At 34.6% G+C, this 23,576-nt stretch overlaps 2 protein-coding genes across 9 annotated transcripts; one reads left to right on the top strand and one right to left on the bottom strand.

Annotated features, from left to right (window-relative positions):
- The first annotated feature begins 222 nt into the window (after positions 1-222).
- Positions 223-6,611, top strand: LOC123711285 (troponin T, skeletal muscle). 7 transcript variants are annotated; one of them, XM_045663791.1, is made up of 14 exons: positions 223-358; positions 1,879-1,918; positions 2,107-2,148; positions 2,613-2,630; positions 2,849-2,866; positions 3,439-3,466; positions 3,542-3,667; positions 3,736-3,954; positions 4,192-4,410; positions 4,570-4,662; positions 4,743-4,823; positions 5,088-5,166; positions 6,136-6,359; positions 6,445-6,611. In XM_045663791.1, exons 2-13 carry the CDS (start codon positions 1,896-1,898, stop codon positions 6,357-6,359), a joined length of 1,170 nt encoding a protein of 389 aa, XP_045519747.1. In that variant the 5' UTR covers positions 223-358; positions 1,879-1,895; the 3' UTR covers positions 6,445-6,611. The 7 variants fall into 7 exon arrangements, with proteins under 7 accessions (XP_045519747.1, XP_045519750.1, XP_045519748.1 ...); XM_045663792.1 differs by lacking the exon at positions 5,088-5,166 and adding an exon at positions 5,447-5,525 and having other exon boundaries at positions 224-358; positions 3,442-3,466; XM_045663790.1 differs by lacking the exon at positions 5,088-5,166 and adding an exon at positions 5,447-5,525 and having other exon boundaries at positions 224-358.
- Positions 6,612-6,894: 283 nt separating this feature from the next.
- Positions 6,895-23,574, bottom strand: LOC123711284 (coatomer subunit beta). Of its 2 annotated transcripts, none has more exons than XM_045663789.1 (20): positions 23,443-23,574; positions 23,271-23,365; positions 22,760-22,989; positions 22,018-22,187; positions 21,431-21,638; positions 20,808-20,945; positions 20,281-20,479; positions 19,140-19,285; positions 17,825-17,965; positions 16,816-16,971; positions 16,581-16,666; positions 16,132-16,316; positions 15,167-15,342; positions 14,542-14,674; positions 14,205-14,351; positions 12,440-12,601; positions 11,315-11,460; positions 9,814-9,903; positions 8,827-8,979; positions 6,895-7,113 (listed from the first exon to the last, which is right to left on the bottom strand). In XM_045663789.1, exons 2-20 carry the CDS (start codon positions 23,359-23,361, stop codon positions 7,024-7,026), a joined length of 2,847 nt encoding a protein of 948 aa, XP_045519745.1. In that variant the 5' UTR covers positions 23,362-23,365; positions 23,443-23,574; the 3' UTR covers positions 6,895-7,023. The 2 variants fall into 2 exon arrangements, with proteins under 2 accessions (XP_045519745.1, XP_045519744.1); XM_045663788.1 differs by having other exon boundaries at positions 23,271-23,362; positions 23,443-23,566.
- Positions 23,575-23,576: the final 2 nt, after the last annotated feature.

Below are 23,576 nucleotides of genomic sequence, written 5' to 3'. Positions count from 1 at the left end.
GTCCGAAGTCACCGCCTCCAACGCATGTAATTGTATGTAATTCGTTTCGTAAACAACTTCACAATCCGATTACCGAATCGTCTGAGATTCAAACGAACAGCCTAAAATGTGATTGAATAAAACCTAATAGCCACGCCCTTCACGTCCGGTGCAAGACTACCAACGTGTACTACAGAAACCGGAGCTGGCCGAAATCAGCTCAAAATTGACCGCGGCTAAAAATATCAAGCGCGGGCCGAGCGCTAACAAACGGCGTAGCGTTCAGAGCCGCCCCGGTCGCCGCGGACTCCACATTCCAACGTCTTGCTGCCAGTCTGCACCAGTGTAAGACTGAGTGACCGCTTTCTACCCGTGCGACGTAAGTGCAGTGAAGTGCAGTGTACAGTGTGTAGTTTACGTGCAGGTGGACTTTTAAACGCGATTGCCAAATCTGGTTTTGCATCAACGCATTTAGCGCGGAGTTTTGTTACGCGGATGTCATTTTGGATAATAAGTATATACACATACACTACACACTGTACACTTGATGAATTGTGAATATAATACATTATAAATTAGGCTAAGGTTGAGGTTTGAGTATAGTATTTAAGCGTGTAAGTTACAAACTTAGTTGAGTAAAATATCTTTTTATTAATATAACAAAATTTAAGTGCAGTGTAAATATTTTAGATTTTTTTCGAATATAAATTGTATATGTTATAATTTAATCCAAACTTTATGATATATATTAACTGTTATATATTTTATATATTATCTTAAAACAGAGAGCCATAACGTAATTCAAATACCAGTCCATCATAGTTACTATCTAAGTATAATTTTTACTTAACCGATCTTTAAATGAATTTTTGGATATCGTAATTTTTAACTCCTCTAGCGCCCCTTCAACTAGTAACTATAACTAATTTAGGACTACAATGTTGCCTTATAAAAAAATTTAAATCCGCAAGACGATATCTCGAAGCACAATCCGATACTGCCAAATATAAACTTGTTGAACGCGTGCCAGCCCCGTCCGTAGGTGTTCCCGTTGGTTAGAAGATAAAACCGCCAAAAATAACCTACTGTAAACAATACGCTCATATTTCATTACATACTTTACAAATAAAATATTAAATATATTTTTTTAAATAACTTCTCTCTTAACATAGACTATAGAGGATTTTAAGTTCGAGGTTTAAGTTAAATAATTATGATCGACCGTTTTGATGAATTTAAATGGTACCATACCCATGTAGGGATGGGTAGGGGCGAAAAACAACAAGTGTTCAAAGGTGATCAAAATAATACCGCACAATCGTACGTTTTTAAATTTGACCTTGAAACTTAATTCGTAAGGTATCCGCAAAAATCAAGCCGCACATGTCGACTGCTTTAATAGATAACCACAGATAATCAACATATTTAAAAAATGTAGATCTACACATTCTTCAATTAATATATAAAAAACAAATAATTCTATCATGACGCGAAGGTTAACACAATGTTTATTATATCGACAGTACAATATTTTGATTCATAGCCAATTTGTAATGTAAAGTCTACATTGTAAGGATTACCTACACATTTCGGTTAGTTACGGATTTACGTCACTGGTGGCTGTAGCCAAATATTTCACGTTTAAGACGAAAGATATCCAACGCGTACAATCAATATTACAAAAAAAAACTAAGGTTAGGAGTCTTATCAATCGTATGTATTGATATACGGGAGTCTTACAGCTAAGTCTAGAATCTTTAGGGTTATTCAGAAACGAGACTGCGCTAAGTCTGAATACGTCAAAAATATATATTGGGTCTCAGTTCAATCTTGGTAACCCTACCACGATGGACACTTATTAATAAGAACCTATTTATTTACAGACCAATTTTTTTTCAGACTAACACATTACCAAAATGTCCGACGAAGAGGAATATTCGTAAGTGATACATTATTTTAAAACAAATAAAATATTACAAGGTACAGTTAAAATCAATACACTATCACGTTCATAATTCTTGCATTGATTGTCCCTACGTTTTTGCTCCAATTTTGTACTGATCCACATCAGAATGAACCTCTAATGTGCTAACATGTAAAAATATAAACGGTGTCTTTTCTCAACAGTGGCTCCGAAGAGGAGGAAGTCGAAGAAGAAGTCGTAGAGACGTAAGTAGTGCCGCAGAACGCGTCCTTCGAGTTAGCTCTGATTTGAGACTTAAGCTTGAGGGTTCTCTGCCTTTCTTCTAAAGCCTTATCTAGATGAGATCTATCACTTAGTGTCACCACTGTAAATTCAGTTAGTTTCAGTTCTCTGTCGTGTCAGGTTTGATGCACGTCTCACCGTATCCTATATCTTTGTTGCAGGAAGTAAGTGAGCGCCCTTTCGCGGCGGCATTCGCACGCTTGGCTCGATAGGCTAAGACAATGTTGCTTTTAGTGCTCGGTCGATGCTTTATTAGCTATGAACTCACTCGGACGCTAGTTGCCATCGCTTTCGACAGTTTTTTTTTATTAACAAGTCTGTCGTGCTGTCTGTCTTCGCTTATATGTGTTTAGCTTTAGTTATTATATTTAGAATACGATATTAATTATTGATTATTTTCCTTCCCGCTCCTGCAACCGCTCAATAGGCCCGCTCCCAAACAAGAGTAAGTAGATTTCAGTACTTCAAACTTTCAGCGCTTCGCTTAGCCATGTGTGGCAATAATCAACGCACTAAGAAATTATAATTTGCCGTTTAATATATCTCTAATATATTTTGTTTCGGAATCTTTGATTGTGCTATGTAATCCTACGCTTATATTCTGTATTATATACGAATACGGCGGCGATGTGGTTGATGCTCATTGTTATTTTCTGTTTCTAGGAGTAGACCGTCGATCGCGTAAGTCACACCGCTCTCTGGTGTCACTAACTGTAAATGTAATCCTATAATAAATAACTAGAACGGCGCGGACGAACGAAACGTGTATTTTTGCCAGAATTTTTCCGAACGAACATTAAATGTTGAGCAAGCCGCGACGGCTATTTTTAAACGATCTACGCGTTCTATTTCTGAAGTTCGCGATGCGCCCGCGCCGTTTCGAATCTCTGTGTCGAATACCTAAAATTCTGATTTAAACATTCGCATGGAAACCGTAAACGTCCTAATTTTGTGATTTCATTAAACGTTCGTGTCTTTAAAACCACATTTCAATTTAAATATTCATAACCATTGCGTAACAACACGATGGTACACATACACAATAATTCTGATTAAGTGTTTTAATACAATGTGTATTTATATAATGTCTTAAATATTCATGTTCACACATAAGCAATGCCACTTTATGTGTTACATAAGTCAATAAACTGTACGACTACAACTAAACACAATTAACTGAAGATAAATGTTAGTCGGAGTCAATAATTTGGCTCATTCCCTTGAAGTGATATTAATTAATATTTTGTTTTCAGCAGTGAGGGAGATCCAGAATTCATTAAGGTATTTTCGCTTTAAATCGATTTTTTTATATTTTTAAAAATACATGTCCATATACTAATTAGAAATGTTTTACAGCGTCAAGACCAAAAGCGGTCTGATCTAGATGAGCAGCTGAAGGAATACATTAACGAATGGCGTAAACAGAGGTCCAAGGAAGAAGATGAGCTCAAACGTCTCAAGGAGAAGCAGGCCAAGCGCAAGGTAACTCTTACGAGATAAATTATTGTATTTTAAACTGAGTGAGCAGAAATAAAATGTTGTTTTTAAAGGTCTCCCGCGCGGAAGAAGAGAAACGCCTCGCCCAGAAGAAGAAGGAAGAGGAAGAGAGGCGAGTCCGCGAGCTAGAGGAGAAGAAACAGCGTGACATCGAAGAGAAGAGACAGAGGCTCGAAGAGGCCGAAAAGAAGAGGCAGGCTATGCTTCAGGCCATGAAGGATGCCTCTAACAAAACTGGACCTAACTTCACCATCCAGAAGAAGAATGACAACGTTAGTGCACATTACATAAAATTTAGTCTAGAACAAAGGTTCAACATACACAGTTGATAGCCTTAATTCACAAATAGTACAATTTGTTTAATATAATAATAATATAAGCCTTTATTCAGACAAGATACAATTTTACTTATATTATATTATTATACATTATGTTTGTTTAATAATGCACCTAAAAATGGCTACGTATTGCTGCCTAACATCGTACTCCAACAAAATGTACGTTTACAGTTCGGCCTTAGCAACGCCCAGCTGGAGCGCAACAAGACCAAGGAACAACTAGAAGAGGAAAAGAAAATCTCCCTGTCCATCCGCATCAAGCCCCTGACCATCGAAGGTCTGTCCGTAGACAAGCTTCGCCAAAAGGCCACCGAACTCTGGGAATGCATCATCAAGCTCGAGACCGAAAAGTACGATCTTGAGGAGAGACAAAAGAGGCAGGACTACGACGTAAGTTAACCGATGCTTAGTTTCGACCGAAATCTGTTGCGGTAAATGTGGTTCTTAAGATTTGATGTTTTTTTTAATCAGTATAAACTTTACGAGAATGAAAGAGTGTTAAACAAATTAATTGGCTTAATAATAAGACAATAAATCATCTACCTACAGTTAAAAGAGCTCAAAGAAAGACAAAAGCAACAGTTAAGGCACAAGGCTCTCAAGAAGGGACTCGACCCCGAGGCACTCACAGGCAAGCACCCCGTAAGTATTTTTAAGAGTCAAATGTCACTGTCACTACTCAGTCTAGCCAAGAATAATTGAGCATTTTTTTTTTCTTTTAGCCTAAAATCCAAGTCGCGTCGAAATATGAAAGGCGTGTTGACACACGCTCGTATGACGACAAGAAGAAACTGTTCGAGGGTGTAAGTATGAAATTTACTGATAAACCAACTGACTATATTTTGAAATGTGTCTTAATGACATTAATATCTGTTATATTAAATGAAAGGAAAACTGTTTCTAAGATTTAACTTATAAACGTTACGTAATGTAAACTTCTTCTTCGAGTATGATAAATCTAATTCTGATACGATGTCCAAGTTCGATGAAGCTCTGGTACTTAATTGACTAATTCAGTAATGGGAAGAAAACTGAGAGTAAAAATAAATGTTGCTAATATTATACAGGGTTACGATACTCAATTATCGGAGTATATGGATAAGTTATGGAAGGAGAAACTTGAGGAGTTCACTAACCGAAATAAAAGTAAGGCGATGTGGTGTTTTAAGATACAATTGTGTCCCCACACGCCCGGCATGGCCCATTGTCATGAGGCATGCATTTAACCACTGTTCATATTATCCACTTGATCAGAATATAGATGTCATTAGATCACTGAACGATATGTTTCAAATAGGAACGTTTATCGACCAATTGAGCTACGTTTTCATACACTTTCAATATTTTGACTGATCAATTGAATAATTCGAGTATCACATCTATTAACTCTATGTTTCCCATTGTGATAACATGTACCCCGATACAGGACCTTGAAAAACTCAACAAGGACTTCATCGAGAAGGTGTGGCAGGAGAGAGCCGACCAGTTCGGTGGCAGGCAAAAGGGTGAGTGCGTCTGGCTTAAAAAGGGCTTAATATGGAGAAAATAAAAACTAAAGTTATTTTCCAAATTTTTAGTAAAAAGCTAACTGCTATAAAGACTTATCCTTATTCATAAAAACTATCGAATTGCACCGTGTACTAAAGTACTCGTCTGTCTTTTTCCATCACGGCATAAACACAATTTGACAGAAAGAGAATAAATTAATTTTACGAATTAGAGAAATAAAACTAACGTAGACCAGCCAACAAAAAATATGTGACATCAGACGTCAATATTACACTACACAATCCCATATGTGATTACCACATTGTTACATTTTAGAAATTCGGTGAATGTACTAACAATCATTGTGCCGTTAGAGTTAACTTAATATGATTGTGCTGTCATATATCATAGTCAGCTCTTCCGACAAGATTAGATAGCTTACGCTAAGATAGATTTCTCTTAAATGTTCCATGTATTTTTTATATTCAAACCTCTTGTGTTTAAAGTTTTTTAGAACCAAATTATAAATTAGTTGGGCGTTGGGCATTTCAAAGTGTCGCTTGCTCAGCATTTATTTATTTTTATACAATATTTAATACTAAGAGTTCAATAAATTTATAACATTAGCGAGACTGCCGAAATGGTTCGGTGAGCGGCCCGGCAAGAAGAAGGGCGAACTCGAATCCCCCGAAGGCGAGGAAGACGTTAAGGCCGAGCCCGACGAAGATGAGGAACCCCAATTCGAACCTGAACCTGAGGAGGAAGAAGTCGTGGAAGAGGAAGAGGTAGAGGAGGAAGAGGAGGAGGAGGAAGAAGAAGAGGAAGAAGAGGAGGAGGAGGAAGAGGAATAGGTAATATAACCGACTTTTAAAAATATGAAATTAATTTTTTCACGAAAATTTATATTAAGTGGATTTAATGGCAATTGTTTTCCAGGCGTTAAGTTAAGGAGCCACCCTCGAGCCGGATTGAAGCGGACTGTACTGTTGCATAACCATTAACTTATTATAAATTATTTTTATTATTTATATAATGTTCACTTGTAACAACACGGCAACTCGCCACCAACACCTGTGGCAGCATTAAACTAATTTATTATAAGATTCTATGGTTTTATTTTAATTAATTATAGAATTTCACCCCCACCTATAAATCTACATTTAACATTAGAAGTATCAAAAGTATATTATTAGGTGTGAATACAAAACATAAATATCTTGCTTTTGAAAATAACGAGACAAAGCTTTGCGTCTCCTTCATTGACTTTCTCAATCATAAAGTAGCCAATAAGCTTCAACGATATCACAAAAGTATTTTAAATCAATTTAAAATAATCAGTTTTAAAAGGTTAAAATAAAAATATATTTACTACAATAATATTTATCAATAACATACAAATTCACTTATAATACTCATTGACAATGTTTCATGATAAATGCAAAAAAAAAACAATTTTGAATATTATATTGTAAATTAGAATATATTTTAATCATAACTAAATTAGCTTACGAAGGATTATGCAGCGGGAATGGCGTTTTCCGTCAGCTTCTGCTGAGGTGACTTTTGCATTAAGTTGATTTTATCACCGAGACTGAGAGCCATACCCTGTAACACGAATACAAATACTTATAACCTTATTCTTAGAAAGTTCTGTCTGTCTCTTTCAATCTCAGCGTAAACACAATTTGACAGAAAGAGAACGAATACTACAGTTAAAGAAGTGCAAATGTATCGATTTACTCTTTATCAATAGTAATTATTTCTAACAAAATATGGTTGTGACAAAATTGATATGACGCTAGCTTGGAGGGCAATAAGATTACAGGCCTTCCTTGGTAATGGCTTTTACATGGTGCATGTTTAAAAAAGAAGAATATAAAACATTTAATAAAATGTAGTCTTAATCTTAAATCTAAATAATAAAACAAAAAAATCGTAATCGTCAATATATGAGAAGGTTTAGTTTTTGTAACCCCAGAACCTTACCGTAAGGCTTTCGTAGAATCGAAAGGATAAGAGGTAAAGTAAGAATAAAAATTACTTTAAATAGGTTTAAGTTATCAATAGAGACGCATTTCTAATATATTTGCTTGGATTATTCTTGGATAGTTTTTCTTTTACAATATGAGTGTGTGTGTTTATGAAATCTTGCGTGGTTCCCATACATATATAGTTTTCCAAAAACTATTTAGTTTGTGAATATTTGTCTGAACATTGTTCGATGAAAAAATAATTTTAAAATATGTCAACACCACAACGGGAACAATCTTAGACAGACATATTTCTGTACTGTATTCAGATGATATTTTTTTAATTTAATAATAATTCAACTTAAAGTTTCATAAAAATTGGTTCAGTAATTTTGAACACCTCGGTAAATAATGTCGACAGGTATCTTTAAAGTCTGTGTATTTTTTTAATATTATCTACACCCATTATCAGTTTTTGTATAGATTCATCTATCACTCTACATCACAGCGTAAACACAACTCGAAAGAATGAGAGGAAAGATTACTTTAGTTGTGAGGATTCATTAATTTAAAGTAACTAGATGACCCGGTGAATTTCGTATCACCTACATATATTTGTTTAAGATCAAAAATATTTTTTAAAAGCTGCACCGGAATATACCAAAGACGTCAAATAAGCTGGGAACAGTTTTTATTGGAAAATTAATTCGTACCTCTTTCATATATACAGTCAAACCCGTATACGACGACATCGTTTAGAACAACATACCGTTTATATTGAACAAAAATTGATGGCTGAATTCTATTGTATTAGGTACTTAATAACAACGTCATCGGCTGTTACGACTATCGGTTTTTACGGCCAAATGTGAGTAGTCCCATCGATGTAACAGATTTTGACTGTATATTTAATTGTTATTTATCTTTAACACGGTTTAAACATTCCCTGAAACGCCTCAAATATAATATTGTCTTTTGTTAACTTTTACACATTAAAAAAACACTTTTTAAAACTGATTGAAGCTATGTATTATTATTATAAACTTATAATTATTTACACAATTTTCAATTTAAATATTTAAAATATATACAGATAACATCAATCTCTACTGCTGATATTAGCTGTGATACTTTTGACATTCAACACCTTTTGTCTTCAGTCACCGTGACAAAGCATGCGAAACGTCGGAAAAATTTAAATTTAAAATTATATAAATAAGTTTATAATAAGTGTTTTCCTCAAATATTTCAATATCATAATTAGCCAAATCGGTCCAGCCATTCTCGAGTTTTAGCGAGACAAACGAACAATTCATTAGATATGCATATATATTTAGATAAAACTCACCTGGCTCTTAGCTCGTATCCGTACGTGTCCAACAACGGGCCCGTTCGTCCGATGAAGGGGACTCTCAATAGAAAGGTTTGCGAGCGCGTCTTCTCCGAATATCGAACGCGCGTACAAATTGGCCGCCATAAATCCACATTGACCGGACAGAGCCTGCAAAATAATTCATAATATACCTTTCAACAAAGTCCTGGGGGAAGGCGTTTACTAGACGTCTATTAAACTATCTAATAAGGACTTAAACATGTAACTTGTATGGTGGTCGAAGTAAAGAAATTTTCATACGAAATTTAAACTTTCATTAACTAACTTTCATCGAATCGATTTTTTTTTTCGAATTTAATTTTTACTATACATTAAAAAAGGAGCAGTGTTGGCCTAGTGGCTTCAGCATGCGACTCTCATCCCGGAGGTCGTAGGTTCGATCCCCGGCTGTGAACCAATCGATTTTCTTTCTATGTGCGCATTTAACAATAAGTGAAGGTGGCTCGAACGGTGAAGGAAAACATCGTGAGGAAACCGGCTTGCCTTAGAACCAACTGCGTGTGTCAGGCACAGGAGGCTGATCACCTACTTGCATATTAGATTTTAATGATAAATGATCATGAAACAGATACAGAATCTGAGGCCCAGATCTAAAAAGGTTGTAACGCCATTGATTTATTTTTTATACATTAAAAAAAACATGTGTATATATATGCGTACGTATACGTACACGCGTTAGAAGTTATACTTCTATGGGGTAACAAGATAAACTCTTCTTAAAAGAAAAATCGTTCACCTTATTCTACGTTTGTAAAAACGATACTTACAATAGGTATTTAATACATTGAAAGTTTATTTAAATATCACACAAAAATAATTTAAACTTTTTTCGGTTTTTTGTGCCGGTGTACGCGCGCATCGTAAAAACATAACTCTCATCATTTTTCCCTAACGCGCCAATAGTATAACTTCAAAAAATAATTTATGATAAATCAATAATACCTTATCCGGTGTGAGACACTTCATGTTGGTGGAGGCTAACAAATGATCCAAGTACACCCGAAGATCAGTAATAGTTGTGTTCACTGATACCTGTAATACAAAATAATAAATTAATTTATAAAAGGTATTATTAAATCACGGTGTTTAGGTACTTGTGTTACGGTTCCTGTGTATTTTTTTACATAGAGAATAGGTATATACGTAATTAAACAGTTAACATGATTCCAATAAAAAAAAATGTGAGCCGTCACGGGACGCCTGGCAGATGTGAAACATCGACATTATTTTGTAAAAGTAATATGCAGAAAAGAACATATTGTGATATGAACTAAATATGTCATAATGATAAAATAAAATATTACGATTTTTTTCCAGATATCGATGACTATTTATTGAATAAACATTTATTTTCATTAAATACAAAAATTTACGAATTTATTTCAAATCGTGACTACTTAATTCGTTTAATCAGTGACTTCGGTAATAGTTATATTCGATGTTGCCCCTGAGGACGGTATTACTGTGACAATTGGTCGATGTTACAAAAGTATTGGACATAACATTAGTAAATTTTAATTAGCTTCAATATATTAGTAAACTCAAGAATCTTAGCTAGTTATTTCAATATATTACTAAAATCGTAAATTATAAGTATCAATAATGAATGTTTCACAATAAATTTGTTTGTTAATTGTTACAATAATAATTATTATTGTAACAATATATACGTTGGTATATATATACAGTCTATATGCAGTAGTGTGTACGCCACGGCATGCGTCCCCACGCCAGTAATTGGTTTTACGTGCGGCTATAGATGTTTCACATCAAAATATGTGGTTCAAACGAAAGTATATTTTGTGACGTTTCTGTTAATTATGCACAAAAACTAAAAAACCATACCATTTCTAGTATAAAATACTTTTGTTAAAGTTATATACTCAATAAACTTTTGACTATATTTTGGTTTGTTGAGAGAAATGAACTTTAAAAAAAAGTTAAAAGGTTTCATCTTCTATCAAAACTTAAAATCGCATACTTTAAAAGATATCGTTCAATCGGTCTCCAAAATACAAAAACAAACAATTTCGTATAATTTTTTTTCAACAAATTAGGACCTCAAATATCGAAATTTGTGCTTTTAAGTGATAAAATGCTTTAAAAGCTTATCAATACTGTGTTAATTGAAATGATATGCGAGTGCACGCTTATACTAAGAAAATCTAAGTGAGGACAACGCCCCCATATTTTTTCAATGCCAAAGTCTCTTACCAATCATGTTGATTTAATGAGGGAAGATAGATATTTATAGAGATGATTCTACTTATTAAGTAGCCTAGATTTAGATTTACCATTATAGTGCCAATCAAAATATATTTTTTTAAATTATAAACCATTATACGCCCTGCTTTAGTGTCTCTGTTAGCTCCACAATAAGGGGGTATATGGGGGGGGGGATATAAATATTTTTTTATTAGCTCTAGAAACTATTGGTATATACCTTGTTCTCCCACTCAAACTCGGCCCACATGCGTCTGAAGTCAGCATCAGAACAGCCAGCTGGATGAATGTAGTCCACTATGTCTATGTGTATGTCGTTCAGGACAACCACACCGCGGTCTAACGATGCGCCACTCACTTCATACACTTAAAAAAAATGTGTTTATTCATTAGAAGTACGTATATACTGTACACATATACTGACAACACCTGATCAATATTATATTTATTTAATATTTAAAATTATGCACACACAAAGGCTCTGACACGAACTGAACGGTAGTTTCTCGTATTGATAATGTATTTTTATAAGTATAGTTCTTCCTATTTAGCTGAGCTAAGCCAACCTTTGGCTATGTTTTCTATACAAATATCAATGGATTTTAGAAATTATTCTTGCTAGTTTTTTTTTCATACAACGGGGGGCAAACGAGCAGGCTCACCTGATGTTAAGTGCTACCGCCGCGCATATTTGCAGGTATAAAACCGAACAACTTCCTCTGAACACTCTATCGTAAATACAGTAGAAGATGCAGAGACACCCCACATATAGTACTACATGTTGGGGTTGTCAAAAAAACTATTCAAATAGTCATATAAAACTTAAATGGAAAAAAAAATCTTCCGCTAAGGGAGCGTTCAAGTATTACGTCACGCAATCTTTGGAGATTCATGACGCCCCCGTGTAACGCGCCCTTAATGTTTCTGTACCCAAAAGTAAAACGTGTCCAATACGATGATACAAATGATTTTATATGTCAAAAATTAATTATATACCGTTAATATAATGTAAAAACATTACTTAGAGGGTTTACATACTGATATTAAAAATAAATCAATGGCGCTACAAGCTTTTAGGTCTGGAGCTCAGATTTCTGTATCTGTTTCATGATCGTTTGTGAATTGAATGGGCAAGTAGGCGATCAGCCTTCTATGCCTGACAGACACCGTCGACTCTTTGGTTCTCAAGCCGGTTTCCTCACGATGTTTTCCTTCACCGTTCGAGCGAATGTTAAATGAGCATATAGAAAGAAAATCCCTTTGTGCTCAGCCGAGGATCGAACCTACGACCTCAGGGATGAGAGTCGCACGCTGAAGTCACTAGGCCAACACTGCTCTTACATACCGATATTGCCGAAAATAATTCCATTCTCAGTAGAGGCCACCTTGACGTGTGCGCGGATAGTGGCAAAGTCCCGAGGGGCCAATACGAGAGGTGACGGGCGCTCCACTAGTCTTAACTCTCCCAGTGTTGCCAACTCCACGGTACAGTTTTGAAGCGTATCGTCTGAAAGAAAATAATGTATTTATGGTGATGTTATACCATTACAATAAAGTTCGTACTTACTAATGAAGATGACGTAAATTATTTAGGACAGATCGATACACGAAAATATAAGATCTACTCCCAGCTTCTAGAAGTGTCAACGTGTCAATTGACATTACGGGTAAGTGTCAAAATAATACGAATTTCTGAAACGTTGACTTGACAATACTTTACGTAATGCAAAGTAATTTATAAGGTTATATAACCAGTCCTCGATATTCGTAACAAGGCAAAACTACATATGTATCCAAATTATGTGAATAATATCCCGGCCTACAAGAGTAAAGGAGATAAATTTAAAAAAAATGACGTAGCAGACTAGTACCAAAATTAAGTAATAAATTCCCGTGGAAATGTTATTTAAACATAAAGCACTCGCATAAATCACCTATAAAATAATTATTTATTTTGGGGGGGGGAGTAATGTCAAAATTTCGTCCGGATCTTCGTGTACCCTTGCCTTAAAATTCTTGTAATGGGGGGAGAGTAATGTCAAAACTTAGTCCGGATCTTCGTGTACCCTTGCCTTAAAATCCTTGTAATGGGGGGAGAGTAATGTCAAAATTTCGTCCGGATCTTCGTGTACCCTTGCCTTAAAATCCTTGTAATGGGGGGAGAGTAATGTCAAAACTTAGTCCGGATCTTCGTGTACCCTTGCCTTAAAATTCTTGTAATGGGGGGAGAGTAATGTCAAAATTTCGTCCGGATCTTCGTGTACCCTTGCCTTAAAATCCTTGTAATGGGGGGAGAGTAATGTCAAAATTTCGTCCGGATCTTCGTGTACCCTTGCCTTAAAATCCTTGTAATGGGGGGAGAGTAATGTCACAATTTCGTCCGGATCTTCGTGTACCCTTGCCTTAAAATCCTTGTAATGGGGGGAGAGTAATGTCAAAATTTCGTCCGGATCTTCGTGTACCCTTGCCTTAAAATCCTTCTAATGGGGGGAGAGTAATGTCAAAATTTCGTCCGGATCTTCGTGTACCCTTGCCTTAAAATCCTTGTAATGGGGGGAGAGTAATGTCAAAATTTCGTCCGGATCTTCGTGTACCCTTGCCTTAAAATCCTTGTAATGGGGGGAGAGTAATGTCAAAATTTCGTCCGGATCTTCGTGTACCCCTGCCTTAAAATCCTAGTAATATTCTGGCCCGAGAGAATCTATAATCATCCGTTATGGGAGCTTTCAATGACAAATGACAGGTCTTTAAAATGCCGAAAGTGGATATGAGCCAAGTCACATTGTCAAACAACCCCTCGACTGGAATCCTCAAGGTGAAAGGAAACACGGCCGCCAAAACCAGACCTGGCAACAAAGCATCATAACGGAGACGAGGGGAGGTTGGAATAACGTGGAGTGGATTAAAAGAGTTGCCCGGGATCAAGCTGGTTTTCTACGCTGTCTGCCCTCTGCACCATTACTATGGACTTTAAGTCAAGTGTGTCAATGTCAAAACACAATTACAATTAATACATTCTAAATCTAAACATACCTTAAGAAAAACACTTTTTGAACGGATTATTATTAAAAACTTATAATTATTTACATAATACTAAATTTTAAACATACCTGTTTGATTGACCACGAGCACGTCCAATACGATATCGTATTGGTTGACAGATACGATGGCTTCCGCGTACACCGGATCCGACAAACCAGTCAACTGACGAACGCGGGAAAGCGAACCTGCGCTTGCGCTGCTTGGGGCTGTGCGACCTAAAATTAATTTTTCCTATAAATTATTGCCGTCCAAAAAAAATATTGTTGGTCAGCGAGGCCAAGTCTGAAAATAATTCTAATATGTAGCGATTTTTGCATTAGTTTACCATGACCTATAAGCTTATATCAGTGAAATAATTCAGTTCAATGCTATATAAACAATTCCCCACTCTCTATCTCTACCGACCTTGCACAGCCTTGTTAAGAGACAGCTCAAACATATCGTGTTGTTGAGGTGCAGTGGCACCAGCCAACATCCCGAAGGAGATGCCTTGTTCAATCTCCACTTTACGCTCAGCCTTCTTTTCTGTCTGCTCTTGCTAAAATGTACAAACATCACTGAATTTAAAAAAATATTTCTCTTCATACAAATTTACAGACCAAAAAAATTCAAACAGAAAGATGTTATTTGTTTATACAGTATATTCACATCCAGTTGTTTTTAAAGTAATAATAACAATTCTAAATAAACAATAAAGCCAAAACGGATTACACCATATATACGAACAACATACGTATGTGTAAACCCATTCGATTTACTTATCTCCTTCGAAAATACGCGTTCGGAGATAATATTTATTTATTTATTAAGAAGATTAACAGTACAATACAGAAATAGATTTATATACATATAACAATGTGGGCGAATTAAAAATCTTCACATATAGAATATGGAATAAGTAATTAAAAAAGGAAAGTAAAACGTATTATTTTAAAAAGTTACTTCATGATGTTAGCTTAGAATTCCTCTGAATCTTTGGCAAAATTAACTGTATTTTACAGTTAAACAACGGTAGATATAGTTATTATACCTCAACATCGGGCATGAGATCCGGCAATGCGCGATCAGGCAGTGCAAGCAGGGCAGCGAGAGCCCGACGAGATCCCTGCAATAGAGCACTTCGCACTACCCCCGACTGCTCCAGACCTGCGCGTGCGCACAACGCCGCGTGCTCAATATCGTCCGTAGTTAGACCACCGGTTTCATCTAAAATTTTAAAGAAGCAATCATTAATAGGAAATAAATTTTAGTTTCGCTAATAATTTTAGTGTACAAAAGTACAATCGACTCTCGATAATTTGAAAGTCAACTGACCAGAGACAAATTTCATATGTATTAACAAGTATTAACACATTCCAGTACTTTACACCACATAATGGTAAGTTTTAGGTATAAAAAGTCACGAGTCACGGGGTTGGTCACGAAACGTTTTACTACTGGATACAGAAAAATTACGGCGCGTTTCATGGGGTCAAGAATCTCCAAAAATTGCGTGACGTAATACTTGAACGCTCCCTTATATATATTATATTATTATTATAATTAACGAGTCCACTATACTAAAAATAACATTCACATCACATTAACATCATTTGCAGTACAGAATAAATAGAATAAATAGTGCACCAAGCTTAATTTTAAGCTATGTAAGATTCTATAATCGAAATCTATTTAAAAAAAATCTAAAACACGAGTCGAATTGTAACGGAATTTTATAGGCAGCTAAAAGGGAATCCTCCAAAAAACTTCGTACAGTATAGCTTGCATTTCGTATATTTAATTAAAACTATTAAGTGTTAATAAAATAAATATATACCCGATGACTAAACTCGTGATAAGAACAATATAATACAATATTTTGATTATTAAAATTTGTATGCGCTAGGAAACTCTGAAAAGCAATACTGGAATGAACCAGTATTGGTAATTACCAATGGCGATAAGACACGTCCTTAAGAGATTTCTACTATATAATTTTTCTATATAATTACTGACTTGCATCAAGCTTATGGTAAGCTACCAGCTGTGCAGCCAAGAGCAGAGCACGAAGCCTCTGCTGGGGCTCCTCCAGGCGCAGAGCGAGCTTGCACAGCGCAGAACAGGCGCACGCCGCAGTAAAACTCTCACCGGATCTCACTGCTTCTGAGAGACCGTTTTTGGTGGATGTTGTGGTGGACGGCCTGAAACACGATACGTTGCAACTGCCAACAAATTTTTTTGCACCTGTTCCTCTAATGGCTTGTAGGCTATGCTATTGTTTACCGATGACCACGGTCATCACAGATGAACGCAAAGTGCGTACAAAGCCAGGGTATTTAATTTTTTTTTAATTATAAGTAAAAAATTAAACATTAAAATTTTAAATTTTAATTTATTTATTAGAAAAGGAAAATAACTAAAAACGCAAACGATCAATAGCTAAGTTGGATTTTTAAATAACTTACTGCTGTACACTGAAGGCGGATTGAGTGACATAAGCCCCATCACTGGTCACCAGTTGACGTGGTGCCTCTGGCTTGCTGGCCTCCTCCTGCATTAAACACGGTAATAGAACACTTATTTTTTTTAAAATATGGTCGAACATATTAATCTTCCCCGACACGGCCATAGCGGCTTATCTTAATTGATACTTCTTACATGATACCATCAACTTAAAAAAAAACTGCCTATTTTACGTACCGATTGAGCTTCTCCGTCGTCAGATGGCAGTAACTCAGCAAGTACGTCTAAAGCAGCAGCTGCTCGCTCCGGTGTGTCCGCGAACTCCGCTACCAGCCAAAGAGCTGATCGAGCGATCTTTCCCACCCGGATATTTTTCACGGATTCCAGAAGTTTCTGATAATAATTTGTACATCTAAGATCTTATTGTAAAATTTTAACCAAGCAGTGTTGACCTAGTGCCTTAACCGTGAGATCCTCATCCAGGAGATCGAGCGTGCCAATTATAATACATAAGCATAATCGAAGTACCATAGATATGTGCCAAATTAGTACTTGTTTCTACAGTGAAGGTCAACTTAGTATGGAAACTGGAATGTATCAAACCCAAAAAAACAATATATCAAACAGAAGAAGGCTGATCAAATAGGTGTTTTCTTTAAAATAAAACTGACCAAACAAACAAACACAATCTGAGAACAAATCCCATAAAAAGTAGCGCCACTGGATTAATAATGTTTGAATAAAAAATATTCTATACACAAATTATAGGAGAATATAAGAACTCTTCAAGAAAAATATTCAAAAATCAAGTTATACCTAACTTTAGTTAAGTTACATATAAATATTTTAGTTAATAATTAAATGCGTAAACAATCGTACACTTGAAGACAATATTCAGCCCTTATGTTTTACGACACTCATAGATTGTATTTTAACATTCTCGTTTCCGATAATGTCCAATAATATAAGTTTCATACAGATTTATGAACCCTTAGATCTGTGCCAAGCCTAGAAGCCTAAAAGCCAAGTTTATATTTGTTAGCAACCCCTTTACCCCTAAGCTCATATTTTAAACCATTAAAGTCAGTTGTTATCCAGCTTCAAACAGAATGAACTTAATTCTCGTCGCTTTAAAATAATAATAAAAAAGTCCATGCGTCTGTGTATAGTCAACTAATATAAATTATATAGTGATTACGACCACATAACAAATGTAAATTGTTATCTATGTGTAAGAAGCCGATACCTCATATATAGTAGACCGCAGATCAGGGAAGGAGTGAAGTGCATGCCTTAGGAACAGCATCACATCTTGAGCTGCAGTTTCTCCACCTTCACCCAGCTGTTCCATCATCGCTGGTGCCACGCTACCAGCTACTTCCGGGAACTATTATATTTATACATAAATGTAAAAACTTAAAATTATAACTAAGCATTATGCATGTTTTAATGGTTGTAGAGTCGACTTTCGATCATATGAATCTTTTCATAATTTAAATTTTTCCGGTCCCTGGCAAAAGTACTTGATAAATTGGTCCCCTCAGTAATTTGAAGTTGAAGAAATAGTATCTTGCTCGCCAACATGCGATAATTTGAAACCCTGACTTCGCTACTATCTATAATTTGTGTTTATCATGTGTAGACCCGTCAATTATTTCTTTTTAATTCGTTGAAAAATTATAGACCGAAGTCACTCAAAAAAGGTTACAGACTCCTTTTCAAAATAAAAAATATGTATTTAATTGTTAATATAATAATATAGATATATTTTCACGAATTTCGATCAAACTGGAGTCCCTCCTCCCCCTCGTGGTTTTTTAATGCTTGAACTCTTGGTAACTTATAATTTATTTTTGATCCTTTGAGTTTCAAATAATCGAGAGTCGACTGTAATTCCTTTGAAATAAATTTAGGAAATTATTTGTGTTATAGGGAAAAACTCGAAAAAGTCGAAACTTCGAGCTAAGTATGCCAAAACGTATTGGATTTTGACATACATAGATCGTGCTTAATTAACTCAAATTCCATGAGTCCCCAATATGTAACTGTTTTGAAGTACAACAAATTTATATTTATAGAAAAAAATAAAAACGCAGCAATATTTCAGCCGCATTTGATGATAACAGATTACAATGATCACTGTTTATGAAGCCCGACCAATAAAATAAAATAAAAACTGCTATGAGAGCACTAGTTTAACTATGACTATAGCAACCTTAATTACTTTAATACACCTATTTATTATTTTGAAAGATAGAATTAATTACTTTAGAATGTATTTCCTACAAATAATTCGTTATATTGTAAATAACTTTTCTTAAATCGTGTTTGGCATAACACCATTAGAATTAGACCACTCTCAATCGAATCGAAACCACATCACACTTTAACAGTTGACGTTAATGACAATTAACAATGACACTTTACAGATTGCTGCAATTTTTAAAAAAACTAGTCCAATAGTTTTCAGGATCATTAGTACCTCATAATTAATATGAAATTTAAAAAAATCTTATCCGTAAATAAATACAATAAATCTTCTGTAGTGACAGTTTACATACCTTGATAGCAGCGCGATGCATAGCGCGAACCAACAGTTGTCGGTACTTAGTAGCATCCTCGTGCTCTGCACTGTGCGCGCGCGCACATTCCTTGCGCAAAACGCTCACCAGCTCTTCCGCGTGACGAGGCGTCGCCAATTCCAAAGCTAGATAAAAAATAATAAAAATAAACATTACATCAAATATTTGTACATCGCTTATGAATATTAGTAGAAAAGCGACTTCTACATAAACTGAAACAAATGTTATCAATATACTTTCTTTTTTAATTAATTTTAAAACCTAACTAGTAAAAAGTTGGCTTTTCTATTTAGATGACAGAAAATTTCAAAAGTTGTGGTTTTAGTTTTTAAATTAAGATAAATTTTCTATGTGCATTTACATTAAAAATGTATATATTTACACCGGATCGTTGTGTATCAAATGAGTGCCATCTAGCAGCACTAGGTGAACGTAAAAACCATAGTATGATCGCGCGTTAATTTAAATGTATTAAAGACTTATTACTTTAACTATCACAATAACACACACTAACCTAACCATAAAGAGGTATTTTTCTTTTAGTTTTCGCGCATAATTAAGCTGAAAATCTTACTTTAGGACAAAGAACGATTTTTTTCTAGTTATTTTTTAAATTGGAACAGTAGTTATATGCATACAATTATTTCCTCTTTGCAATATAGAATTTATTAAGAAGATTAAAAACTCGCAAAACAGCAGAAGATCAATACTAGACTCATATCAAAAAAACTGTAATTTATTTTTGTAGTACTCGCGAAAACCAAAGTCAATAACTACCTATGTTTAAACACACAACACAAATTATATTATTTATCTATGGTTTGAATAACCATTTAGAGTTTATATGAAAGAGAACTGTCGTGGTATTTGACATGACAAATTTACTTTTTTGTTTTATTGACAACACTATTACGTGTTAACTTTAGTTCGACTTGACACTTGATATAAAAAAAATTGTGAATAAATGAAATGACATGTACCAAAGAATTACTAAGACTGTGGTTTTCTCTCCGCTCAGATTAAATGGTTAATCAAACCATAGATTAATATGATTTTATTGTGATTAAACATAAGTTATTGACAGGTTCGGAATAGATTATATAAAGATTAGAAGTCTCACCGAGGTGCAAGGTGTGTCGTCTAACGTCAAGATCACAAGCTGCTAATACTCTCAGGACATCCATTGCTAGATCAGGCAAAGCCCTGGCTGCAGCCGCGCCTCCAACAGCCCGAAGCGCACTCAACTTCCCCACCACTATTAGCTTCACGTTATTGTCACTTTCCTTTACTATGAGCTCAATGTAGCAAGCTGCCGCTGCCTGCGAAATGTAAATGTCATATGTCAAATGTAATTGATATCATCTGTTATGTGAGCCTTTTGTTAAATTTCTTATGGTAATGTAAATATGTACTATTTACAAAAGTTTCGTGTAAAACATTTGTCATTGGTTGATAACGTAAAAACGTTATTTAATTAGATGACATGACAGTGATCACGCTTCAGCGTCTATCAACTCGAAACAATTATTGTTTCACCGGTAATTGTAGTCAGGGCAGTTGACGAAACAGGTAGTCTCTATTAAGATTTATTTTTCGTCTTTTTTAAACTTTTTTTTTTCATTTCTAAAAGTAACTTTTTTTAATTACCTTAAGTGCAGCAGGCGCATTGGATAAGGTGATGAGTGTACCAGCAGCTTCATAACGCACAGCGGCACTTGGTGCATTCAGAAGACCGTACACTGTACGAATAAAACGGGAACGCTCGCTTGGGTTCACATGGCATACCTGGAAAGTTTTTCAATTCTTATCAAAATTAAAAATTTGTACTCTGTGCGAACCGCGAGAGATTTATGTCAAAACTAGTATGATTCATATTTCTCATGAATTTATACATAAAAAGTATCAAGATGATTACTGTCAAACTATAATGGCGTAACAGAAAAGAGGGAACAAATTAAAAATCAAATGACTTTATTTTGCTGTCCCTTTGTGTCTTAAAACACTCAATGGTCTCACTGAAAGTCACAGCTGAGCTCACAAGACTTGTCCGAGTGTCCACAGAAAACATACTGAGTAAGGTCAATTTAACACTGTTATGTACAGTACTAGTATCTTTTTGTTATATTTAGTTTTAGCTTTCTATGTTATTGTGTTAATTTGTGTATAAATGTTTGTCTTCCAAATACAAAAAAAATGTATAAAGCTAAATTAGTAAAATTAAAAATTAAGTCAAAATTTAAAAGTATACAACATTAGACATTATGTTTTACCTTATAGATTAATTCCACAATGACTAATTGCAGGATATCACCAAAGCCGTGAACACTGTCCAGTCTTGAGGAGAGATAGGACAGTGCCCTCTCTTGGTCAGCATGTAACAGCATAAGGAACGCATTACGCTTGCAAGACATGTCCTGTTCACCTTCCAGGAAGTTAGCCACAAGTTCTGGGGCATCAGGAATGAGAAACTCAAAGTTCCTACAAATTAAAAAGCACAATATATTATATCAATTTTTTTTTATACTTTGTTACCATAATAAACATAATTATACAAATAAAAAAACAAATAGTAAGTAGATTACATAAGTTATTAGGCAAAAGGCGGCCCTATCGCTAACAAGCAATTTCTTCCAGGCAACCCTAATATGGAAACATCTCATTTTGCATACTGGGAAAACAGTACCGAAAGTTTACTAAAAGTGTTAGAAAAAACACAATTTTTCCAATATTTATGATATTTAAACTTTATATACTACAATAAAATATTATTAGTGATCATAACTCATAAATAAAAAGGAATATAGATTTTTTTATAACTCTAACTTTGTTCATAATAATATAAGAAAATAAATTGTACCTGAAAATTGTAAATATAGCAAGGACAGCATTTCTCCTCACATATGAATGTCTATGTTCCAGGCAAGCTCTGATTGCAGGCATCAAAGGCTCCAGCAATTCTGGTTCTTTCAACTTACACAAGAAGCGTAGTGTTGAACCACGAAGAAACTCATTTGGATGTTGAAGATCCTAAAAAAATATAATGTTTAACTGTTTATACAAAATGCCATCTTATCACTTCAATTATGCTTATTGGTTCTCAGGACATAAATTTGTTTCTTTTTGTAATGACATCTTAGAGTATCTCATTTTTTTACTTAAAAGCTTCCAGATTTAGTCAAATAGTGTTGCAAATAGAAATTTGCTCCCATGACTATTGAAGAATTTATAGGCCCTATCAGTATGGCAAAATTACAGCCACAAAAGTAATACTTATTAAAAAAGGTAAATTTAGTAAAACCATGGAACTTATGGAACCAGCTGCCCACTAAAAGTACTTCTGAACCAATTTAACTTAGGGTCCTTCAAGAAAAGAACATACAAATTTTTAAAAGGCCGGCAACACACTCACGAGCCCTCTGGCATTAAGAGTGTTCATGGGCGACGGTATCACTTAACATCAGGTGACACTCCTGCCCATTTGCCCCCTATTATATAAAAAAATATATATTTAAGCAAAATTTGGTTTAGACTAGTACTAATGATATTGACTTATAACTTGGTGCAATTACAACTATTAATATTAATTATAGGACTATTACCTTTCTATATGCATCACATACAAGAATCATTTCTTGTAAGAGTTTGCCATCTGGTGTGGTTTTTGGGACAATCTCCCAAAAGATCAATAACAACTTTTTTATTGTATGGTCTTGCAGTGGCAATACAAATCGAATGATAATCATCAAAAGACCTGGTATTTTTTCACCAGATAAAATTATACCAATTGTCTTCTTTAAAGCTTCAATTTTCTTTTTGATATCACCTTTTTCTAGATAGAAATTTAATTTATCAGTATTAATATAACTTGTACACTGTACATAAAATTTTACAGAAGACTACTATAATTTAAGTTAAATTTAAAAACTATACATCAAATCCAAATTGCTACTTGCTGTGCTACATAAGCACAGGTTGACTATAATTTTAAAATCTAAATTGATTAGTGTTACAGGAAATATACCCAAGTATTGACCAATAGATATTAGAAATCAGATAAGATTTTTTTTGTAAATGACAATTACTAAATATTTACATGTGCATTACACATACCTAGATCAATTTTAAGTTGCATCTCATTGTATGGCTCAGTGTCTGTTGGGAAATTAATTAAAGTATAACAAGGCTGTTCTACGCCTGCCATTCTGCTGAAACGAAAAATACAAGATAAAATGTTTATAGTAATAAACAATAACTATTTTTTTTACATACTATTAATCCCAACCTGTGTGAAAGTTTTTTTCTTCTAAAACAAATTATTTATGAGAAATTTTTATTTACTAAAGTCTGCTTTAAGTGATTTTTTTTTATATTCATCGGTAAAGTTGTATGAAATACGTGTCACGAAATTACAAATCA

Source organism: Pieris brassicae, chromosome 6 (assembly GCF_905147105.1).
Source record: "Pieris brassicae chromosome 6, ilPieBrab1.1, whole genome shotgun sequence".
NCBI lineage: Eukaryota > Metazoa > Arthropoda > Insecta > Lepidoptera > Pieridae > Pieris > Pieris brassicae.
This window is presented reverse-complemented; position numbering and strand designations above follow the sequence as displayed.

Bases quoted from the DNA above. Each gene is read 5' to 3' on its own strand.
- LOC123711285 (XM_045663791.1), top strand. From the start codon at position 1,896: ATGTCCGACGAAGAGGAATATTC. The intron at 1,919-2,106 runs GTAAGTGATACA...TTTTCTCAACAG, and splicing joins TCCGACGAAGAGGAATATTC to TGGCTCCGAAGAGGAGGAAG. The intron at 5,167-6,135 runs GTAAGGCGATGT...TTATAACATTAG, and splicing joins GTTCACTAACCGAAATAAAA to CGAGACTGCCGAAATGGTTC.
- LOC123711284 (XM_045663789.1), bottom strand. From the start codon at position 23,361: ATGGCAGGCGTAGAACAGCCTTGTTATACTTTAATTAATTTCCCAACA. The intron at 22,188-22,759 runs GTAATAGTCCTA...ATATTTTTTTAG, and splicing joins TATGTGATGCATATAGAAAG to GATCTTCAACATCCAAATGA. The intron at 16,667-16,815 runs GTACGTAAAATA...TGTTTAATGCAG, and splicing joins ACGACGGAGAAGCTCAATCG to GAGGAGGCCAGCAAGCCAGA.